Source organism: Typopeltis vanoorti, chromosome 17, assembly GCF_054136105.1.
Source record: "Typopeltis vanoorti isolate ZY-2024b chromosome 17, IOZ_Tvanoo_1.0, whole genome shotgun sequence".
Taxonomy (NCBI): Eukaryota; Metazoa; Arthropoda; class Arachnida; order Uropygi; family Thelyphonidae; genus Typopeltis; species Typopeltis vanoorti.
The window spans coordinates 113,466,996-113,485,266 of record NC_143565.1 but is presented as its reverse complement, the minus strand read 5'-3'; the positions used below and the strand labels follow the sequence as shown (position 1 = coordinate 113,485,266).

Below are 18,271 nucleotides of genomic sequence, written 5' to 3'. Positions count from 1 at the left end.
TCGATGGGCGAAGATTGATTTATACTCAATTTGGGTTTGTATATCTAAAATCCGATTACACCTAAACATGGCTTCTACTCCTCTTCGTACATTGCTGTGATAGCTATATAGGGTATATCAAGTTAATTAAATGGGTTGAAACCTGAATTCATGTGTGTGAATAAACTACTTCACACGGCTATTAAATTTATTGATGTGATTGGCATCATAATTTTTCTTGGTTAAGACATCTGGTTGCCTGTATTCGTCTCTCTCATCTCTCTCTCTCTTTCTCTGATCATCACTTAGAATTCAGAAACTAATGAGCACACACTGTGCAACTAATGGACTTCAGATTTCTTGCTTCTTTATTCAGCAGTTAATGACCATCATGATTATGTTTCAACTCCATGATAATTTAATTATAGTATCTAGAAATCCTATCAATGTCCTATTCGGTTAAATTCATTGACGACTTATTTAAACTATTAGCTCCAAAAACTGAGTCGTTCTATTTAGTTACTTGACAGAGACGAATATATGCTTGTCTACTAGGTGCACTGTAATGGTTTCCATTATCGAGAAAGAAAGAGGTGGCTATCCTTAGCTCAAAGATACGTCGTCACCACTTCAAGATATTCTTCGTTAACATCTAAGTTACGCTAGAAATATGGTTATCCTTTTCAGAACCAAATAGGCAACCTTTTGTTTTCCATCTAAGCTCTGGTTGTTACATTAAAAATACTTATAATAATAATATTTCCAGTATTTTTATATTTTCAGAAGTATGATGAGATTATGTTTATCAGTGATATTAACACATGATCCTGTCATATGTTTGAAAATGATAAAACAAAAAAATAAAAAATAAAAATCCTTGTCAAATGTTTTTGTGATAATTTGAGATAGGCTCTAGCCCACTAATCGGAACTCATATCACATTACATCGAGTTTAATATCACAAACTCTAAATTTATAATCTTATTTTGAATAACATCTCATGTCAGCAGGAAGCTTGTATGTGTTTTTATGGTGGTAAGTTGTTTATTTTGTTCAGCTAGCTTTAAATAGTTAAAAATGTATTTATTCGAAGATAATATTTTTTCTCAGAATTTAAACTGTATAAACATATTCATATGACTTGATGGTGTCAGAGAAACATAATAAAATATGAGGTGCTTAAAGTGTACCTTCAGTTATTTAGTTATGAGCATATGTACAAATATGTATACAGTCTTTCGAAAAGTTCACTACCGAGTTTTATATTTGTGATTTTTATTAACAACAAAAATAATTATAATATTGTGTTGTATTCTTTTCAGGCGTTCCCTTTTACTCACAGACATGAGACTTGTTGTTGTTGGTTGTTTGCTTCTATGTATTACTTTTGGAATGCATACGAAATGTCCTGATCTGGAAAATTTCCCTTGCGTTTGTAGGAATGAAGCCAAAGGTATAACAGTCGAGTGTAAAAACATTTCGGATACTGTGCTTCTTCAGAATATCACCGCCGTACTTCGGGGATATTCAGTGTACACTTTGGAACTAGGAAGATTACATCTTGAGTACTTTCCGCATGAACTTTTCGATGGAACACACATAGCACACTTGAGCATCAGGAATTCATCTCTACTAAATTTATGCCCATCTTCTGTAGGACCCTCGCCTTTTTTGGGACTTGAGAGTAGCCTGGAGCAACTTTCCATTGTGAACACTACTTCAATCTCTAATTGGAACTGGAGTGTGATGTCGCAACTTTCTAAGTTAGAAAGATTGTTTTTTTCCAGAGCTCCAACTATCAACGTCATTAGCGAATTCTCCAAAATAAACTCCGAGTCGTTAAAATTGCTCCACTTCACTGCCTCTTCTATTTACACCCTAAAATCAAATTCTTTTGCCTCTTTTCACCGAATTCAGTCTATTGATTTACAACACAACGAACTCCTTCATTTAGAACGCAACGTCTTTCCAAATCCAGCAAGAGAACTTCGAAATCTTGATTTGAGGTAGGTTAATAAGTTTTAATTTAGCAATGTGGTGAAAAAAAATAAGGTAATTTCTTATTCTGCTATTTTAACAGAAAACACTTCTGAGGGAAGATTACACATTACTTAGTAATTTATAATCCAACGAAGGATAGACTTGTTTGAATAATTTAAAATAAAATAAAAAAAATGTAAATGCGTAAAGGTTTTGTATTCGTAATAAACTTTTTTATTTATTTTGAAAATTCAAAATAACAATACTGCTATCATCATATTTTGAAATTACATGGAAAATCAATAACTCTAAACAATTATATTCAGTTACTGTACTTTAATCTAAAAAATTCAACATTTTTAAACAAAAAAAAAGTTTCCGTTTTCATTCTTGTATATCCTCCTTTCTTCTGTAGTTGCGCATCATTATTCTCCTCACATTTGAAGAATGTGGCATCATAAGAATAACCTGAAGGAATTTCAAATGTACCTTCGGATTATTCTCCTTTATTTTCCCCTTTCCCCAAGTTATCCAAAAATTTAAAGATTTATCTGTAATCCAGAGAGAAGTGAAACTTAGAATGCGTACCTAATTTACTTATAAATTAGTTACGCAATCTAAGTTCCTTTAAGATTCAATTGGAGAGGAATTTATTATACTTCTTAAAAAGAAAACAGTTCTCATGCATTGCATTACGCATGAACTGAAGGTGAAACAAGCTGCATCGTATTTACAAAATCACAACAAGAGAAATCAAAAAAAAAAAAAAGAAAAGAAAAGAACAAGAAAAAGAAGGAAAAAAAAAGAGAAAGATATTTCACCGAATAACTTTTGCAAGAAATATTTCCCACACGTATAAATAATCAAAATTTTAAGAGATTGATTTTTTTCAAACAATTAAATTATGAAATCTCAAATGAATATTCAGAGAACAAATTCGTTATTCGCTTTTAGCAAACTTCCTTAGTATAATCCCTGAAATCCTAAGCATCCCACTGAATCCATTTGATCTTTAGTGTATGCGTGATTAAGTTTTTATTAACCACGCTACCAGACAAGACGTCAAGGTTATCATGGATGCGAAGTGCATATTAAAATTGTAATACCATTGATATTACATTGAAATGTATGATGGATACGAAGCGTATTTTAAATAGAAATAAGCGATTTTAAATAGAAAAAAAATCATTAAATTAAGTGACAAACTGTTTAATAACGCTCTCATTGAACGGATAATCACTTGATTTCTAGTAAGCAAAGGGTGGAGGGTCTCATTTTGTTCGATGAAAATTCTACTACACAAAGATATTTACAAACGTTCATACAACAGTGGAAAGTTTATATACTCTACTGAAATTAGCCATGGAATATCAACTGGTCAAGAAATGTTCGCCCCAAAAGTGTACTTTTGGGCTGGAGACTTTGGCTTTCAAGCAGTCTGTCCCACTCAAGCTTCAGTTTCTCAGCTCCAGCAAATCTTTTGTTGGTATTTTTGCAAGAGTTGGATATACTTTATTCTCGTTTTTAAATGTCTAAATCGGCAGTGCACGATTGAAATCGTACACTGCGTGTTCAGCTCACTCGAAATAACTGCATGTTTGTCCCGTCCCTCAACCCAAACCGTTTAGAAAGCGATATTCATTAGTTCTGTTTTAGTATTTCATCCGAATGTTCATTTCTCACCGACATGCGTCGTAATTCAAGTATAGTTTTAATAAAATCACTTTTATGTTTTACAGCGTAATATATTTAAATACTCGTTTATGAGTTACGAGTTACGAGTCGAACTGGTTAAGACAAAACTGTACACTCTTTTGAATTTTAATATGAAATGCCACCATTCATTGAATATTTTAATCCACCAGAGCAAATCGCATTCAAAGGCTTCCCAAGTCCAGAATATATATATATATATATATATATATAAAGTTTTTTTTTTTACCTAGGGTTTATCATGCATTAACGATACCAAGAAATTTTATACTACTTGGTTTCAATCCTTTTTCCCAAGGAAGCAAAACAAAGTTTTGCGCGTGAAATGTATTCACGTCTGAGCTACCTTCTATATAGAGGCTAATGATGTCATATCACTTGCCTTAGTATGTATCCCATAATGCAAAACACACCCCCTTTTAGGTGTATAATGCAATGCACAATGGGAAGGGCGACTACCCAGACCGGTTTCCCTATATTTATTAGGTGGGGGGGGGTTACCTCTCCAAAAACTTATGAGATCCCCCAACAATGAGCGACCCAAAGGATCAAAACTCAGCGTTGTTCCCCTCAGTTACAGGCTCACCTTGTCACTGAGAATAACTCTCAGCATTTAGCACTACCCAATGGCAGGCTCTCCCAACCGCCAAGCAGAACCGCTCATATTTCATCTGAGGGGTAACAGCAACAGCCGTGCCTCAGTTAACTTCATTGGCTACAGCATTGCCATCCATCACCCAAGCTTCCAACCGGTTTCTGCCCTTAGGGATCTCGTCAGTGTGAGCCAGACCCAGAGGTGGTGACGACCTTTATTGAGGTCTCTTCAGTGGGAGCCAGACCCGGGAGAGATACCAAGGTTGAAGTAATGCAGAAGTCATATATATCTCTTATATAAGTAGACAAAAGGTGCTTGACCTGATTAATAAAAGTCTATGGTGAAGGAGAGAAAGATGTGAATTTTTTTATTTATATATATATATATGGAATATATATATATATATATATATATATATACTGAGGAGAACCAACCAGTTCGAAACAGTTGTCAGGCGAGTGAAACCTTATCAGAATGGACTAATAAAAAGCGAATATATAAACACTTAGGCAGCGGTTATGTTTTCTAAGTAGTCCGTGCTAAGGCAACTCGTGAATGCCGGTGAGGGTATTCTCTCTGGTAATCTGTCTGGTCAACTTATTTTTACGAAACTTTCATAGTTTCTACATTCGGTTTTGTAATAAAAACTTTTTATTTTATTTTATTTTATTTATTTATTTTTATTTAATTATGGGATAAAGAAATATCAGTATTTTTATTGTGTGACTACGATATTATGCAGTAACTTTCAGCTCTTTATAGGTTCGCTGTTCGGGTTGATGGACCATTTAAAGGTCGTTATTCCTTGTTCATGCCTGAGTTAAGCAATTATACATTGCCAGGTCTAATGTTAGTTCGTTATGTGTTTTCTCTAAATAATGTCTTTTCCGTTTCCTTTCAAACTGCGAGTAGAGTTGTTGAACGAAGACACACAAAGTCGGTGAATTGAGACAAACGAGGAATGTCCTGCATTGATAATTGGAAGATGCTTCCCGTGAGAAACTGCGTGTAAAGATTATACGCTTCGTTTCCATAGAAACTTGTTTAATCATTGATGAGTCGCTATTCTCACTCAAATTCTGGATGTAATTGGATTTTTGTAAATTTTAGTTGCATATGTTTAATAAGATTATTTTTGGGGGGGGGGGGGAACTACAATGTGAAGTTCTGCTGTCATGAATGAAGATCTCTTAAAGAACTCACTAGCATTTTGATGTTGAGAACATTGCTTTTGAAGTCTCAGATACTGCCAGCTACTATGAAATCTGAAATATCTGCTGTCTGAGATATTTTAACACGAACAGCAAATTTCCACTAAAAAAAAAAGTATCATAGAATAATCGTAAACAACTGATCAAAGACACTGTTCATGATCTAGTTGTTGTTGTTGATGGTGCTACAACGTAAAACATATCTCTAAATTATTATTATTATTATTATTATTATTATTATTATTATTATTATTTCCTGAAATCTCCAAGGAGTCCAAGGACTAATATCGCAAGAGGGCACTGTACATCGCATAACCCATCCTCTGCAGTACTTATTCTTCTTTCTAAATATTACTATGCAATTTACCGCCCACTAGCGGTCGTTTTTGTCTCTTAATTGCATGTTCATTGGTCGATTTGCTAATGTGCAGGATGGAAAAAAAAGTTTCTGGAAGAGATAACATTGCTACCTCTACATTGGATTAGCTTCGAAGCAAAATCGTGAAAGGACGTGTGCTTAGAGCTCTGCTGAAGGTTAATAATAATAATAAATAATAATTTTTTTTTCACATTTTAGTTAATAATATTAGTTAATCTGTTGTAGGCTAATGTAGCATCGTGGGAATGACCTCTGTGTCCCTAGCTCTAGGCAGCTCGAAGCAAGACCGTTCTAAATTCGATTCTAGTCTACGACTAGAGGAACTCTTCGTAAACTTTTCTTCAACACGAGTTACTCGATCTCTGGCACGGACAGGTAAGGTCCCCCCCCCCCAGAAACTCGGTTTTAAATCTCGCAAATCAAGAAAATTGACATCAGAATCCACGCTATTTCAAATACTACAAAGGGTTAAGGACCACGAGATGGTGCAGTTGTCTGCTATACTCTCTTCACCGGATCCCGTAAATATCATTAACGTGTCATCTATCGCTGATTGGCTAAGTGTGGAGATTTACCATCCCTCAGTCCTTTAAAGTCAAATATGACTTAAATGGCCTCGTCTACTTCCTTTGAGGAATAAAAGGCGTCAGCGAATTTTTTTTTAAATTTTTACTATAACTACTATTACTACGTGACACCTCCAGAGAGTCCAAGGACTCATCGTGGGAGGGCACACTATTCTACTTCACTAAATATATTTCATCCTCTCCCTACTACTTTAATTTTTCAACTACGACACTACTACCATCATCGCCATCTATCGCCCATCATTACCACCAACAATAGTATTTTTTGTATGTAAATTGCGTGTGTTCTGAAGGCAGATTTCTCTGTACGCGGGATGAAAAAAAACTCTCCGGGAGAAAAAACCCTGATACCGCCATATGAGATCGGCTAACTCACCTTCAACTGAAAAAGCCCATATAAGGTTTCCCCTCGTCACGACGAAAATCGAACCCAGGTCTTTTCCAATCGAAGGGGACAATATTCCGTTGTTTTTCCAATTGCGCTACGGCAGCTTTGTTTGTATAGTTCTTGTATATTTTGTGCATATTGTGTATATTTGTTGTATATTTTTGTTTTTTATGAGTGTGTGATAGATTGAGTTGTTTAGATTAAAAAAAAAACAAAAAAAAACGTGTATATTTGTATTAAAGTAGATATTGTCGGTATGGGGCCAATTTGTAGCAGAACAATGGCGGCCGAGACTTCTTTGTAGGGAAGAAGTGAATATGCGTGAATTTGTTTACTGGCATATGTGTGAGACGTACGGGGGGGGGGTTCTGGAACATTCTGATAAACCCCTAGAACAAAAATTACATAAAATAAAATGATATAATCACAAGAAAGAACATACAATGATATAAAAATATAAGAACATAAGTTACTTTCATAACTCTGCTACTAGCATGTTCTTTCTTGTGGTTCTATCAGTTGCTTTAATATCATTTTTGTTCTAGAAGTTTATCAGAACTTTCCAGACTCCCCTTGTATTTGCTGCGAAAGCTGAAATATTTGTGAAGGAAAGTGAGATTGACGAGCGAATATGAAGGAAGTGAATGTCAGATGTGTGGGGAGATAAAACACGTGATACTGGAGTAAAGAACATTGACAGAAGTCCGAAAAACGTTAGTGTTAATGATTTTGTGGAGTGTTCGGTGGTGAAAGGTCAGGAGTACCTCACGAAAGAAATAGCTTGCTTGCATGAAGTCCTTCATAGGACAAACATATAAAAAAAATACGTCAGATGATTGACAGAACTGAGAGGGGGGGGGGGGAAGAGGGCGAGTTAAGAAACAAAAACATAACTAACCGAGAGAAGGAGGAAAAGTGCAAAAAATTATGGTGATCCTATACTTAAGAAGAGCGCGACTAAATCTAGTTTCAATAGGCAAAAATTACTGGTATTCGGGAAGCTGTTAGGATCCAAAAAAAAAAAAAATGAAAGAATTGATTGCTGTTGTTGGCACTAATTAATTACCCGAAAGGTGAAAAATACTGTATGAGAGAAGATATGAAAGTGTAATTGGAAGAAGCAAACAGGTGAAACTGTGATAGAGGCGAGTTAAGGATGATGATAACAGTCTCAAATAGCGCAGTGCACAATGAATGGTATGCAGTTTGAGGACTTAGGGAGAATTTAAGAGAAGGAAGAACTTATATTATTATTATTAGATGATACCTCCAGGGAGTCCAAGGACTCATCGTGGGATATAATGGATTGCACTACTATATATTCAGTGTTAGGAGTCTAGAGAAAGTTTTGTTCACTGAGAATGAGAAATCTATTCTCTCAAGCTTAAAAATCGAACTGGGTAGTCAATGCAAGGTGTAAAGGTGGTTGGGGATCTGAGGTAAAAACATAGTTTATGTATACTAAAGCTAAAAGTATCAGGAATAAGAGAGAGGAGTTTTTTCAGTGGTTGATGCAATCTCCCCAAAAGTTATAGGCATTAGTGAGACTTGTTTGACAGCATATACGAGATACAGGGATAGGATATGACAGGTCTTATTTTCTCTATTTTTCAGAAAAAAATAGAGAAAATAAGACCCGGAAAGGAGTATTGCTGATGATTGCAGATTAGTAAAGAGTTGAGGAGTGCAAGGAATGATGTAGAAGACTTGTATCAGGAAATTTGCACAATGAATGCAGGTCAGCTTATTATTATTATTATTATTAATATCCGTAATAACCAAGGTAGCTACAATGCCTTCGATCTTGACTTAGGAGGTTGCAAAACGTGAAATTTTCAGTTAAGAGACATACATTTAACTACAGGGAAAGCAATTGCGACACACTTAAGAGGCAGCTTGAAGCAGTACCATGGCACAAGAATTTTCAAAAGAAGGATGTTTGTAATGCATAGGAGATAGTCCAGAGGATATCTGAAGGAAGTAACATCAGATTATATATATATATATATATATATTAGGATATATTTATATTAGGATATATTAGGATAACCAAGCAATTTTATATGTATGCTTGGTTATTTTAGCTCCTAATCCCAAGTGTGCAAACAATTAAGTTTGCGCCTGAAACAAAGTTCAAGTCTAAAGATGGTACAACACCAGGGCAGCTCATTGTAAAGGTGGTTAAAGCTTTGATCACTATTCTTAGTATTTTCCCATAATGTAAAGCACATCTCACTAGAAGATGTATACTTATACTGCAATGCATTATGGGTGGGGTCACTACCCAGACCGGTTTCGACCTTTTTTGAGGTCTCCTCAGTGAGTAGCTAGACCCTAAATACCAAGGTTTTAGTAATACAAAGCCTTATCAACTTTAATTATATAAGTTGCAACAAGGTGTATTAAGTTTTAATAAAAATCTCTGGAGGAGATATTGATGGGAATAAATTTTTAACTTGGGTATATTGTATATTAGGATAACCAAGCAATTTTATATGTATGCTTGGTTATTTTAGCTCCTAATCCCAAGTGTGCAAACAATTAAGTTTGCGCCTGAAACAAAGTTCAAGTCTAAAGATGGTACAACACAAGCATACATATAAAATTGATTGGTTATCCTAATATACAATATACCCAAGTTAAAAATTTATTCCCATCAATATCTCCTCCAGAGATTTTTATTAAAACTTAATACACCTTGTTGCAACTTATATAATTAAAGTTGATAAGGCTTTGTATTACTAAAACCTTGGTATTTAGGGTCTAGCTACTCACTGAGGAGACCTCAAAAAAGGTCGAAACCGGTCTGGGTAGTGACCCCACCCATAATGCATTGCAGTATACATCTTCTAGTGAGATGTGCTTTACATTATGGGAAAATACTAAGAATAGTGATCAAAGCTTTAACCACCTTTACAATGAGCTGCCCTGGTGTTGTACCATCTTTAGACTTGAACTTTGTTTCAGGCGCAAACTTAATTGTTTGCACACTTGGGATTAGGAGCTAAAATAACCAAGCATACATATAAAATTGCTTGGTTATCCTAATATACAATATACCCAAGTTAAAAATTTATTCCCATATATATATATATATATATATATATATACAAGATGAGAATGATAAATCAGATACGAGTTCGATGGCGTAACGTCATTAACCAAAAGATCTGCAAAAAATGTTGTGAATGGTATATAAGGGAAAAGGTGATCTTCAAGTTCACGAACAGTACAAGGCTCAGCAAGAAAAGTGACTAGCATGGTAAGAAAGGCAAAATCAGATTATGAGAAGAAATTAGCCAAGCAGAGCAAAGAAATCCCAAAGAGGTCTTTCGCTAGTGGTCAAAGGAAAAACGATCAGGATAAATTTAACAAGTGCTGATGGTAGCGAACTGACAAAAGCAGATAAAATTGTTAAGTTACTGAGGGACCACTTTTCAAGGACATCCAAGTGAGGATATTGCTGTGACATACATATGAGAACAAAGGTTGATAAATTTGAAAGTGCTTAGGATATTGCAGAATCTCAATGCAAATACAGCCTTGGGATTAAATGGGATATCAGCTCCTCTGTTATGAGAGTGTGCAAAGCAGCTGGGATTTTCTCTAACTTATGAGCCTCGTAGCTCAGTCGGTATAGACAAAGCCCTTTGGTCGGAAAGACCCGGGTTCGATTCCCATCCAAGACGTCAGGAACCTTTATCTGGTCTCTTTCGACTAAAGATGAGTTAGCCGGTCTCATACGGAGGTGGGGATTTTTCTTCCCCCAGAACAGGAAACCTTCCCCCTTGAACACACGCATCTACAGACAGACCGGGAGACATAGGGTCAACCACTTTATCCTCAAGACGGTCGCAGTTGTGAAGTCCACAGTTAAAGAATCTCAATGGTTTGTGAAAAATCTTAAGACAAGGAAAGGCTGATTAACTTAAGTCTCAGCTTTGGTAAATTCTCAAGGTTGTGAAAGGAATTAAAAATACTTCTATTGAATAAAGGAGGCTCCAAGATTGAGATCAGTATCTCGGGGAGTGATAATAAAAAGTGTATTGGAAAAGTCGGTCAAAAAGAGAATTCAAGAATGGGTGGATAATATATGGGCAGAAGAGGAATTGACTTGGTGAAGAGCCGATCATACCTTAGTAATTTACTAACTTTTTATAATAGAGTGACTAAGAGGTAGAGAATGCTTACACGATGGTGCTGCTGGATTTTACAAAGACATTTAACAGAATACTACAGGGAACTCTGTTACGCAAATTGGAACAAATGGAGATGAACATGAAACTTGTGATATAGATATGAGGGTGGATAATGTACAGATACCAAAGAGTAGTATATGGAGAAGAATCTTGGACAAAGTAGATAACTAGTATAAGCATTAACAGGTAAGTGGTATAAGCAAAGGTTCTTGCCGCTCAAAGGCCTTTGCTTATACAAGTACTGTTTCATTTGTACATAAATGATATCGGGGAAATTTTGAAGAGAAGTATTCAGTTGTTTGCTGACGACATAAATGTGGTTTAGCGTAATAATTAATTAATGCGATGTAGAGAGCCTGCAGTATGATTTAAGTAGGCTGAAAGTGTGGACAAAATATAATAGGTGCAATTTTAATGTGGAAAAAGTATAAAATTATTTGTCCCATAGAACTGGATTCACATCCCTGCCAGAGCAGGTATTAAGTCAATGAAGCAAGTCATTAGGTGTGTTATGTAAAATATTGGATGCGGCGAAATATGTATACTAATTGGAAAAATAGGTGAATATGAAAAATTAGCAGATTAGCTTTACTTGGTTCCATTTCCGCGATCCAAAGCTGCTTTTTTAGGGATGTATTTGTTTTTACTGTTTGTTGTTGTTCACTTAAAAATTATGTGGAAAAAATACTTCGATGGATTCGTGATCATTATCAGTTTTGTCTTTTAGATCATCAGGTTTCCGGAGAGTTCATCGAAAAGGTAATTAATCGAAAGACAATTCATCGAAAAGGTAATCAAGTCGGTATAGACGAAGCCCTTTGGTCGAAAAGACCTGGATTCGATTCCTGTCCAAGATATGAGGAACCTTTATCTGGTCTTTCGATCAGTCCCATGAACAGACAGGAAACAGTTCTCGGACAAGAAATACAGAACCGTGCAGAGTGACAAAGCAATGCTACTTTAATAAGGAATAATTATAGAACAATATGGTTTCTTATTGTCTTTCTTGTCCGATAACTGTTTCCTGTCTGTTCATGGGACTGATTTGCCTGTTTCTCGGAGGAAAAGCCCAGCCTACGCAGGCTCCATTATTATTATTACTAGTAGTAATATGCGAATTTCAAATACCGAATCTGAATCAGATTCGGTATTTGAAACTTTTACAAGAAAATGTCGAACCGTTCCAGTTCTCAGTTCAGCTATATTCGGGGCAACAAAGAAATCACGTGTCCAAATTATGTATTACAATAACTCTCTGACTTAACGGAATTAGGAGAAGTTGTTGGTACAAGAAGCTGTCTGCACGGTTCAGTTTTTGTTCTAAATGGGTCACTTTTATCATAACATTTTTGAAAAAAAAGTTTCGAAATGATATTAGCAATTCCGTTTTGGCTGGATCAATTTAATGAAATTTTAGTTAATGTTTTCGGTGAATTGTTTTCTCGGTGAATTGTCGTTCGAAGAATTGTCTTTCGCAAGTTGTCATATCACAATATGACAACTTGGCGAACTGAATTTGTTTCAGAGAAGATCCGAATACAAAATAAGTTGATCTTTCCAAACTTGCATGACCTAAGAGAAAATTTTATCTCTCTCTCTCTCTCTTTCTCACACACACACAAACAGAAGGAAAGAGAGAGAGAGAGAGAGAGAGAGAGAGAGAGAGAGACCAACCATACTGTATATAAGATTTTTAGTAGCCTTACTTACTCATGGCATCAATTCATCCAATGAATGAATGCAGAGAGAAAAACATTGCACTCCTTGCTTCGTCATCAAGAGGGTAATGCTCTTCTCATCATATTTATGAGAAGAACGTTGCTTTTAGTTTGGTTTTGATTCTAAGAGTCATTCTGGTCAATGTACTAAAGACAAGCAATAATAACACACCTTGCTTGACTCAGAAATGATAAACAGGTACGTGTGAATACTTGCTCAAGCGATATTTCCAGACTGACTGCACCATTAAACCGTGTTGCTTTGCATTTTTAGTGGTTCAGTTCCTAGTCAGCGTATCTTTGTTTTTGATGAAAAGGGTAATAGAAACACAGTAACAGAGAAACAGTAACAGAGCAAAGACTTGAATCAGTTACATATAGTATCCTGAAGATACTACATGTAACTGGTTCAAGTCTTTACTCTGTTACTCTCCTCATTACTGACCTAAAAGTAGTCGAAAAAAATGTTCTACCAAGTACAAGATAAAATATTGACAACATTAGGTCTTTAATCGGTAGTGATACAGGTAGCTCTTTGGAAAGAAATATCTGATTTATTTATTTAATATTTAAGAGACTGGGAAACTTTTGTTCATAATTCAGTAGTTCTGAGTAGCGATAGAAGCTGTGGGCCTACTAATCAATAGTAATAACTCTTGTGCAGCTAAAGATCAAATTTTGTCTAGAGTAGTAACACGTAAAAAAATCATCTATGATTACCTTATGTCAAATATCACGAAGGAGAGAAAATATCAATATGTTAATCTCACTGTACTTTAATAGTATTACGGAAGTTTCCTCAAAATAACCAGAAACAAGTAAATCTCAGAAGTCTAAAGGAACCGATACAAAATTTAGCATTTTCTAGTCTAGTGAAAAAAAGTTCAAGAGAAAGAGAGGGAGAGAGAGACAGGTTTTTAGGATCATTAAATAAATGATTCGAGACCGTCATATTCAAGATCGCATAAAGTTAAGTGATATTCGTATGATTGTCATAGTCATTAATTGCCATGAGTTAAGTGTTCGTTCTAGCCAAAAATAAAGAAGCTCAGGAAATGCTCATTGACTTTGAGAAAGGCCATTCAGCATTTCCTGAGACAAAGCAAGAAAAGTTTAAAAGTTAACTAAAACAAAATTGATGAACAGTTCGTATTGAACATTGAACTAAAATTAGAAAATAATCCTATTGTGGACGATTATTTTTACCTCGGACAATTAATTAGCTTTACGGAAAAACAAGATAAAGTAAATAGAAAATCACACCAGGAAACAAAGAGTTTGGGCTGGATAAAGATCACCTGTTAGGTGATTTCCCGGTACGTTTAAAAAGAAAGCTAATTAATATGCGCATTATTATCCCTACGTTTGCCTATGGAAATGAGACATGAGCAACAACTAAAACTCGGGAAAACGAGTTTGTTATGTGGTCACAAGAGCCACATAACAAAAAGGGACAGAATTAGAAATAATAGAATTAGACAGAGAGATGTGACTAGAGCAGAACATACTGTGAAGTATTGTAAAGCATGTAAATGGAATTCAGGTAGCCAAATGAGTATATTAACATATGAAAGGTGGACAAAATTAAGCACTGAATGGATACTAAGTGAAGGAAAGAGAAGGAAGGTCGCCAAAGAACAAAATGGAGGGATCTTCTACAAAATTTTGTCATGAGATAATGATGGATATCAATTAAAGACAAAAACAACTGGGAAGTTAAGGACAAGCCGTATCCAACAGTGGATGTAAAGAGGGTAAGATAGAAGAAGAACAAGGAAAAGACGTTTTAGTATAATCATGTTACTTCAATATTTATGGTATCAATAATATTGTTAATTAGTTCCTTGAATTGGTTCCGTTCGTAAAAACACACTGTCACTCTTGGCACTATAACTTCGGCTTTTAATGAAACAAATGTCATAAACAGTTGATACAACACTAACGAAGATTGCCGCTTTCGACAACGAAAAGATACAACAGGTGGCGCCACTAGTTTCTTCTATTTTCGAAAAGTTCGGTTTCTTTTTGAACAGATAGTGTAGGACTGATTATTCTGACCACAACATTAGGGTTATGCATTGTGTTTTGTGTCCACGAAATCCTGTATCTTCGACGATCTGACATCAGTATTAACTGATGTCAGATCGTCGAGGAATGGTCTCTTCATTGACATGGTGTATTTTATTTATACGTATCCATCTGAATGTGTTCAAGTATTCCACTAACAATTACTCTTTTAGGAATTAGGATGGAGAATACTCTGCAAAAAAGATCACACATACTTTCGGAATAGAGAGTTTCTTGGTACATTCTTCAGATTCTTGAGTGAAGAGGATGTAATCCCCTTCCTTCCTCAGTGTGCTAATGAATTTAAGCATATCTTTAATTCGTATAATTTATATATTTATAAATTCTTGACATAAATACATCACATCAATAGCCTCCTCAGCATCCAAGAAACTTGGCATTCTCTTTTGTTCATGATGCTACTTTACACCCAATCAACTATTAACTATATACAAATCCCAAATCCACTCGTGTTTAGAATACTGCTCACATGTTTGGGGTCGTATACCTAAAATTTGCCTTAAAATCCTTGATCCTTGACGCCGTCCGGAGGCAAGCAATTATGCTCATAGATGACCCCTCTTACAGATTCACTTCAACCTCTATCTCACAGGTGCAGTGTTTCAGCACTGTGTCTATTCTCCAGGTACTTCTATGATGGGTGCATTGGCAACCATCATTCCTCCGATTTCTGTTGTACCTGTTACTATAAAAGCTGCAGCTGCTCAGCATCCCTTTACTGTACCACTACAAACACACCGCACCTGCTTATATTCTTCCTTTTTTATTCCTTCCACCTCTGTCCTCTGAAACAGCCTTCCTCGTGAAGTATTCCCAAACAATTACAACCTGCAGCTCTTCAATAAATAAATAATAAATAAAATAAATATCAATATATTTCTATCTCAGTCCTCATCTGCACCCCCCCACACACACACACTGGTATGCTTATAGGTCCCTCGACCTCTCGTGTATGGAATCAATATGAAAAATCAATATCAATAAAATAGATGATTAATGTTTATTTATTAATTATTATTCTCAATTATTTAATTATTAGTGACTGTTAATAGTAATAATAACCACTAGTAATTAAATATTGAGTATTATCATTGAGAATTATCTTATTTGAAGAAATGGGTCTACGCATCTTTACAAATCAATAAATTATTTGAAAACTGATTAATTCCTAGAATAAAATTTAGAATTTTCTAAATTCTAACTTCATCTGACATATTGCGCTTGTTATCCAAATGTTTCATTGCAGTACCAACAATCTTAGAACTTTGCCAGGCGATATGTTCGAAGAGATGCCAAATCTGAAAACAGTTGATTTATCAAACAATAAACTTCGAACAATTCGTAATGACATATTTTTGCCAATTTGGAGTCAACTACAAGAACTTCACCTTAAAGGTAAAGTGATTTTTTCCCCCTCCTTCCACTTATTAATTGTATCTTTCTTATCTGAAAAGAACAAATATAATTCCCGATGTTTTACATAATGCCTTGCGTTTGTATAATTACTGTTGAAGAGATTCAAAACAAGTATTTCATATTAATTTTTGGTAGATTTTCCGATGTAACTTTTCATTTTGAATTTTTCTTTCTTTAAGCTTCCATCTATAATATCAAAAATTTCAAGAAAATATTTTATAAAATGCATATTTAAAAAATCGTTTTTCATTTTGTCGCCATATTTTTCTGTCTACAATGCGACCGAGAAGAATCTTATCAATTTAAAACTTAAATTCACGAATAAATAAGTAGTAGTTGGTTATATTTAATTTAACCGATACAGAAGTAATTAGTAAGAAATTATATAAAAATGAAAAATCTTTGAAAATATAAATATTAATTCCTAAGTCTCTTTCTATTCTCTTAAAATGAACATTATTTTCAAAATAATTGAGTTATTAATCAGGTTTTTCATCCTTTAGACAATTCGCTTGTCTGTGATTGCGAGATAATGTGGTTTTTATCTGAAAAGGCCATAAAGAAAAATGATTTTCCGTCCTTACGGTGTGCAGATCCTCCAGCACTTCGTGGTAGGGACGTGATGACTCTTTTTAACCAGCTTTCCTGCCTTGACGTGCATATCCCTCCATAATGACATGGATGCGAAGGATCCATTGACGTCAATATAACCTTGAAATATTATAGAAATAACATGGACACGAAGAGTATATTTTTTTGATATATTTTATCCTTGTGACTGGTTAGGTGGACGAAAATTTCGAATGTGAGAAATTTATCGATAAATTACGATATATGTTAGAGTATTAAACATCAGTAAGAAAAGAGGGAGTAATGTTTTGTAAAAAGGAGCATCAAGCTTTCAATTTCATTATAATTTTTATAAGATTTCCATGTATATATAGACTTATGCATCGAGTTGTACATTAAAGCCAAGCAAACTGTGACTTCAGTCTGATTTAATTGAATAAAATGATTAGAGTATACACAGAAATATAGTGTGAGATGTAAGGATAAAAATAAGTGCTCTCTGTTTCTTTCTTTCTTTCTCTCTCTCTCTCTTGAAGTATATGCGGAAATTATTGTGCGATAACTCACATTGGAACATATAAACGAGTTAGTGCTGGATAATAAAATCCTAGAGAGTACAGCTTGCTCTGCAGAAACAGTTTCCTTGAAGCACACTGTTCATGAATTCGAATCTCATTATGGACTGACTTTTAGTGGTAGATAATTTTCATTGCCTAGTGTGATACGGTCACTCTACTTATGGGAACCATGAAGGGGACTTGGAAAAATCCCATGTCTGATTTCTAGAGCAAGATTATCAGATTGCCTTAACCTTCAGCCAGCAGAATATTTTTACTTACGATACTAATAATTAATGTACTATAAGTTCATAATCTTTCGTTATGAAATTGCCTTGAAAAAAAAATAAACTTCTTTTTAGTAGTAATATTTCAGGGAACAGCTCTATACAAACAAAATCACAGACATAGCCAAAGCAGTACAAAGAGCGCACGGAAACATCTAAGACTCTTCAAAGGACAAGACAACAACAACATTTCAGGGAACGAAAAGTGAGCATTTCAAAAGAAAAAGGCAAGAGTATGGCGATGCTTTTTCGATATCAATGGAACCGTTCTTTCTCAACAAATACTAAACAGAATCAACATCTACTCTTAAATAATCCTCTCTTATGTAAGCCTCTTATTTAAAGCAGTTTTATGCAAACGAAATGCCTGAACCCCCCCAGATCTTTTCCTTTTAATTTTCTTTAAAAACAAAAATATTAATTAAAAACGATTTAACTCACTTAAAAATACCAAAAAAAGAATTTCAGCAGGTAGTTTCCTGCAATGCTCTCAGGAATAGCAGAGACTTAGGATCCGTATAGTTGGGTGGAGATCATACCCTGTTTAGTTAGAGATAAAATGTAATGTAAAAGTCTCTAATGTATTAACTGATTACATAAGAAA

The 18,271-nt window shown here is 34.8% G+C and overlaps 1 protein-coding gene across 1 annotated transcript; it reads left to right on the top strand.

Annotated features, from left to right (window-relative positions):
- The first annotated feature begins 963 nt into the window (after window positions 1–963).
- On the top strand, window positions 964–17,239 carry LOC150097810 (uncharacterized). Its single transcript, XM_090407431.1, has 4 exons — window positions 964–1,014; window positions 1,302–1,985; window positions 16,084–16,232; window positions 16,757–17,239. The coding sequence occupies exons 1-4, from the start codon at window positions 980–982 to the stop codon at window positions 16,924–16,926; spliced, it is 1,038 nt and encodes a 345-aa protein (XP_090263557.1). The 5' UTR covers window positions 964–979; the 3' UTR covers window positions 16,927–17,239.
- Window positions 17,240–18,271: the final 1,032 nt, after the last annotated feature.

Excerpts from the sequence above, each read along its gene's own strand:
- LOC150097810 (XM_090407431.1), top strand. The coding sequence starts at position 980 with ATGTCAGCAGGAAGCTTGTATGTGTTTTTATGGTG. Across the intron at positions 1,986-16,083 it reads CTTCGAAATCTTGATTTGAG|TACCAACAATCTTAGAACTT; the intron begins GTAGGTTAATAA and ends GTTTCATTGCAG. Across the intron at positions 16,233-16,756 it reads ACAAGAACTTCACCTTAAAG|ACAATTCGCTTGTCTGTGAT; the intron begins GTAAAGTGATTT and ends TTCATCCTTTAG.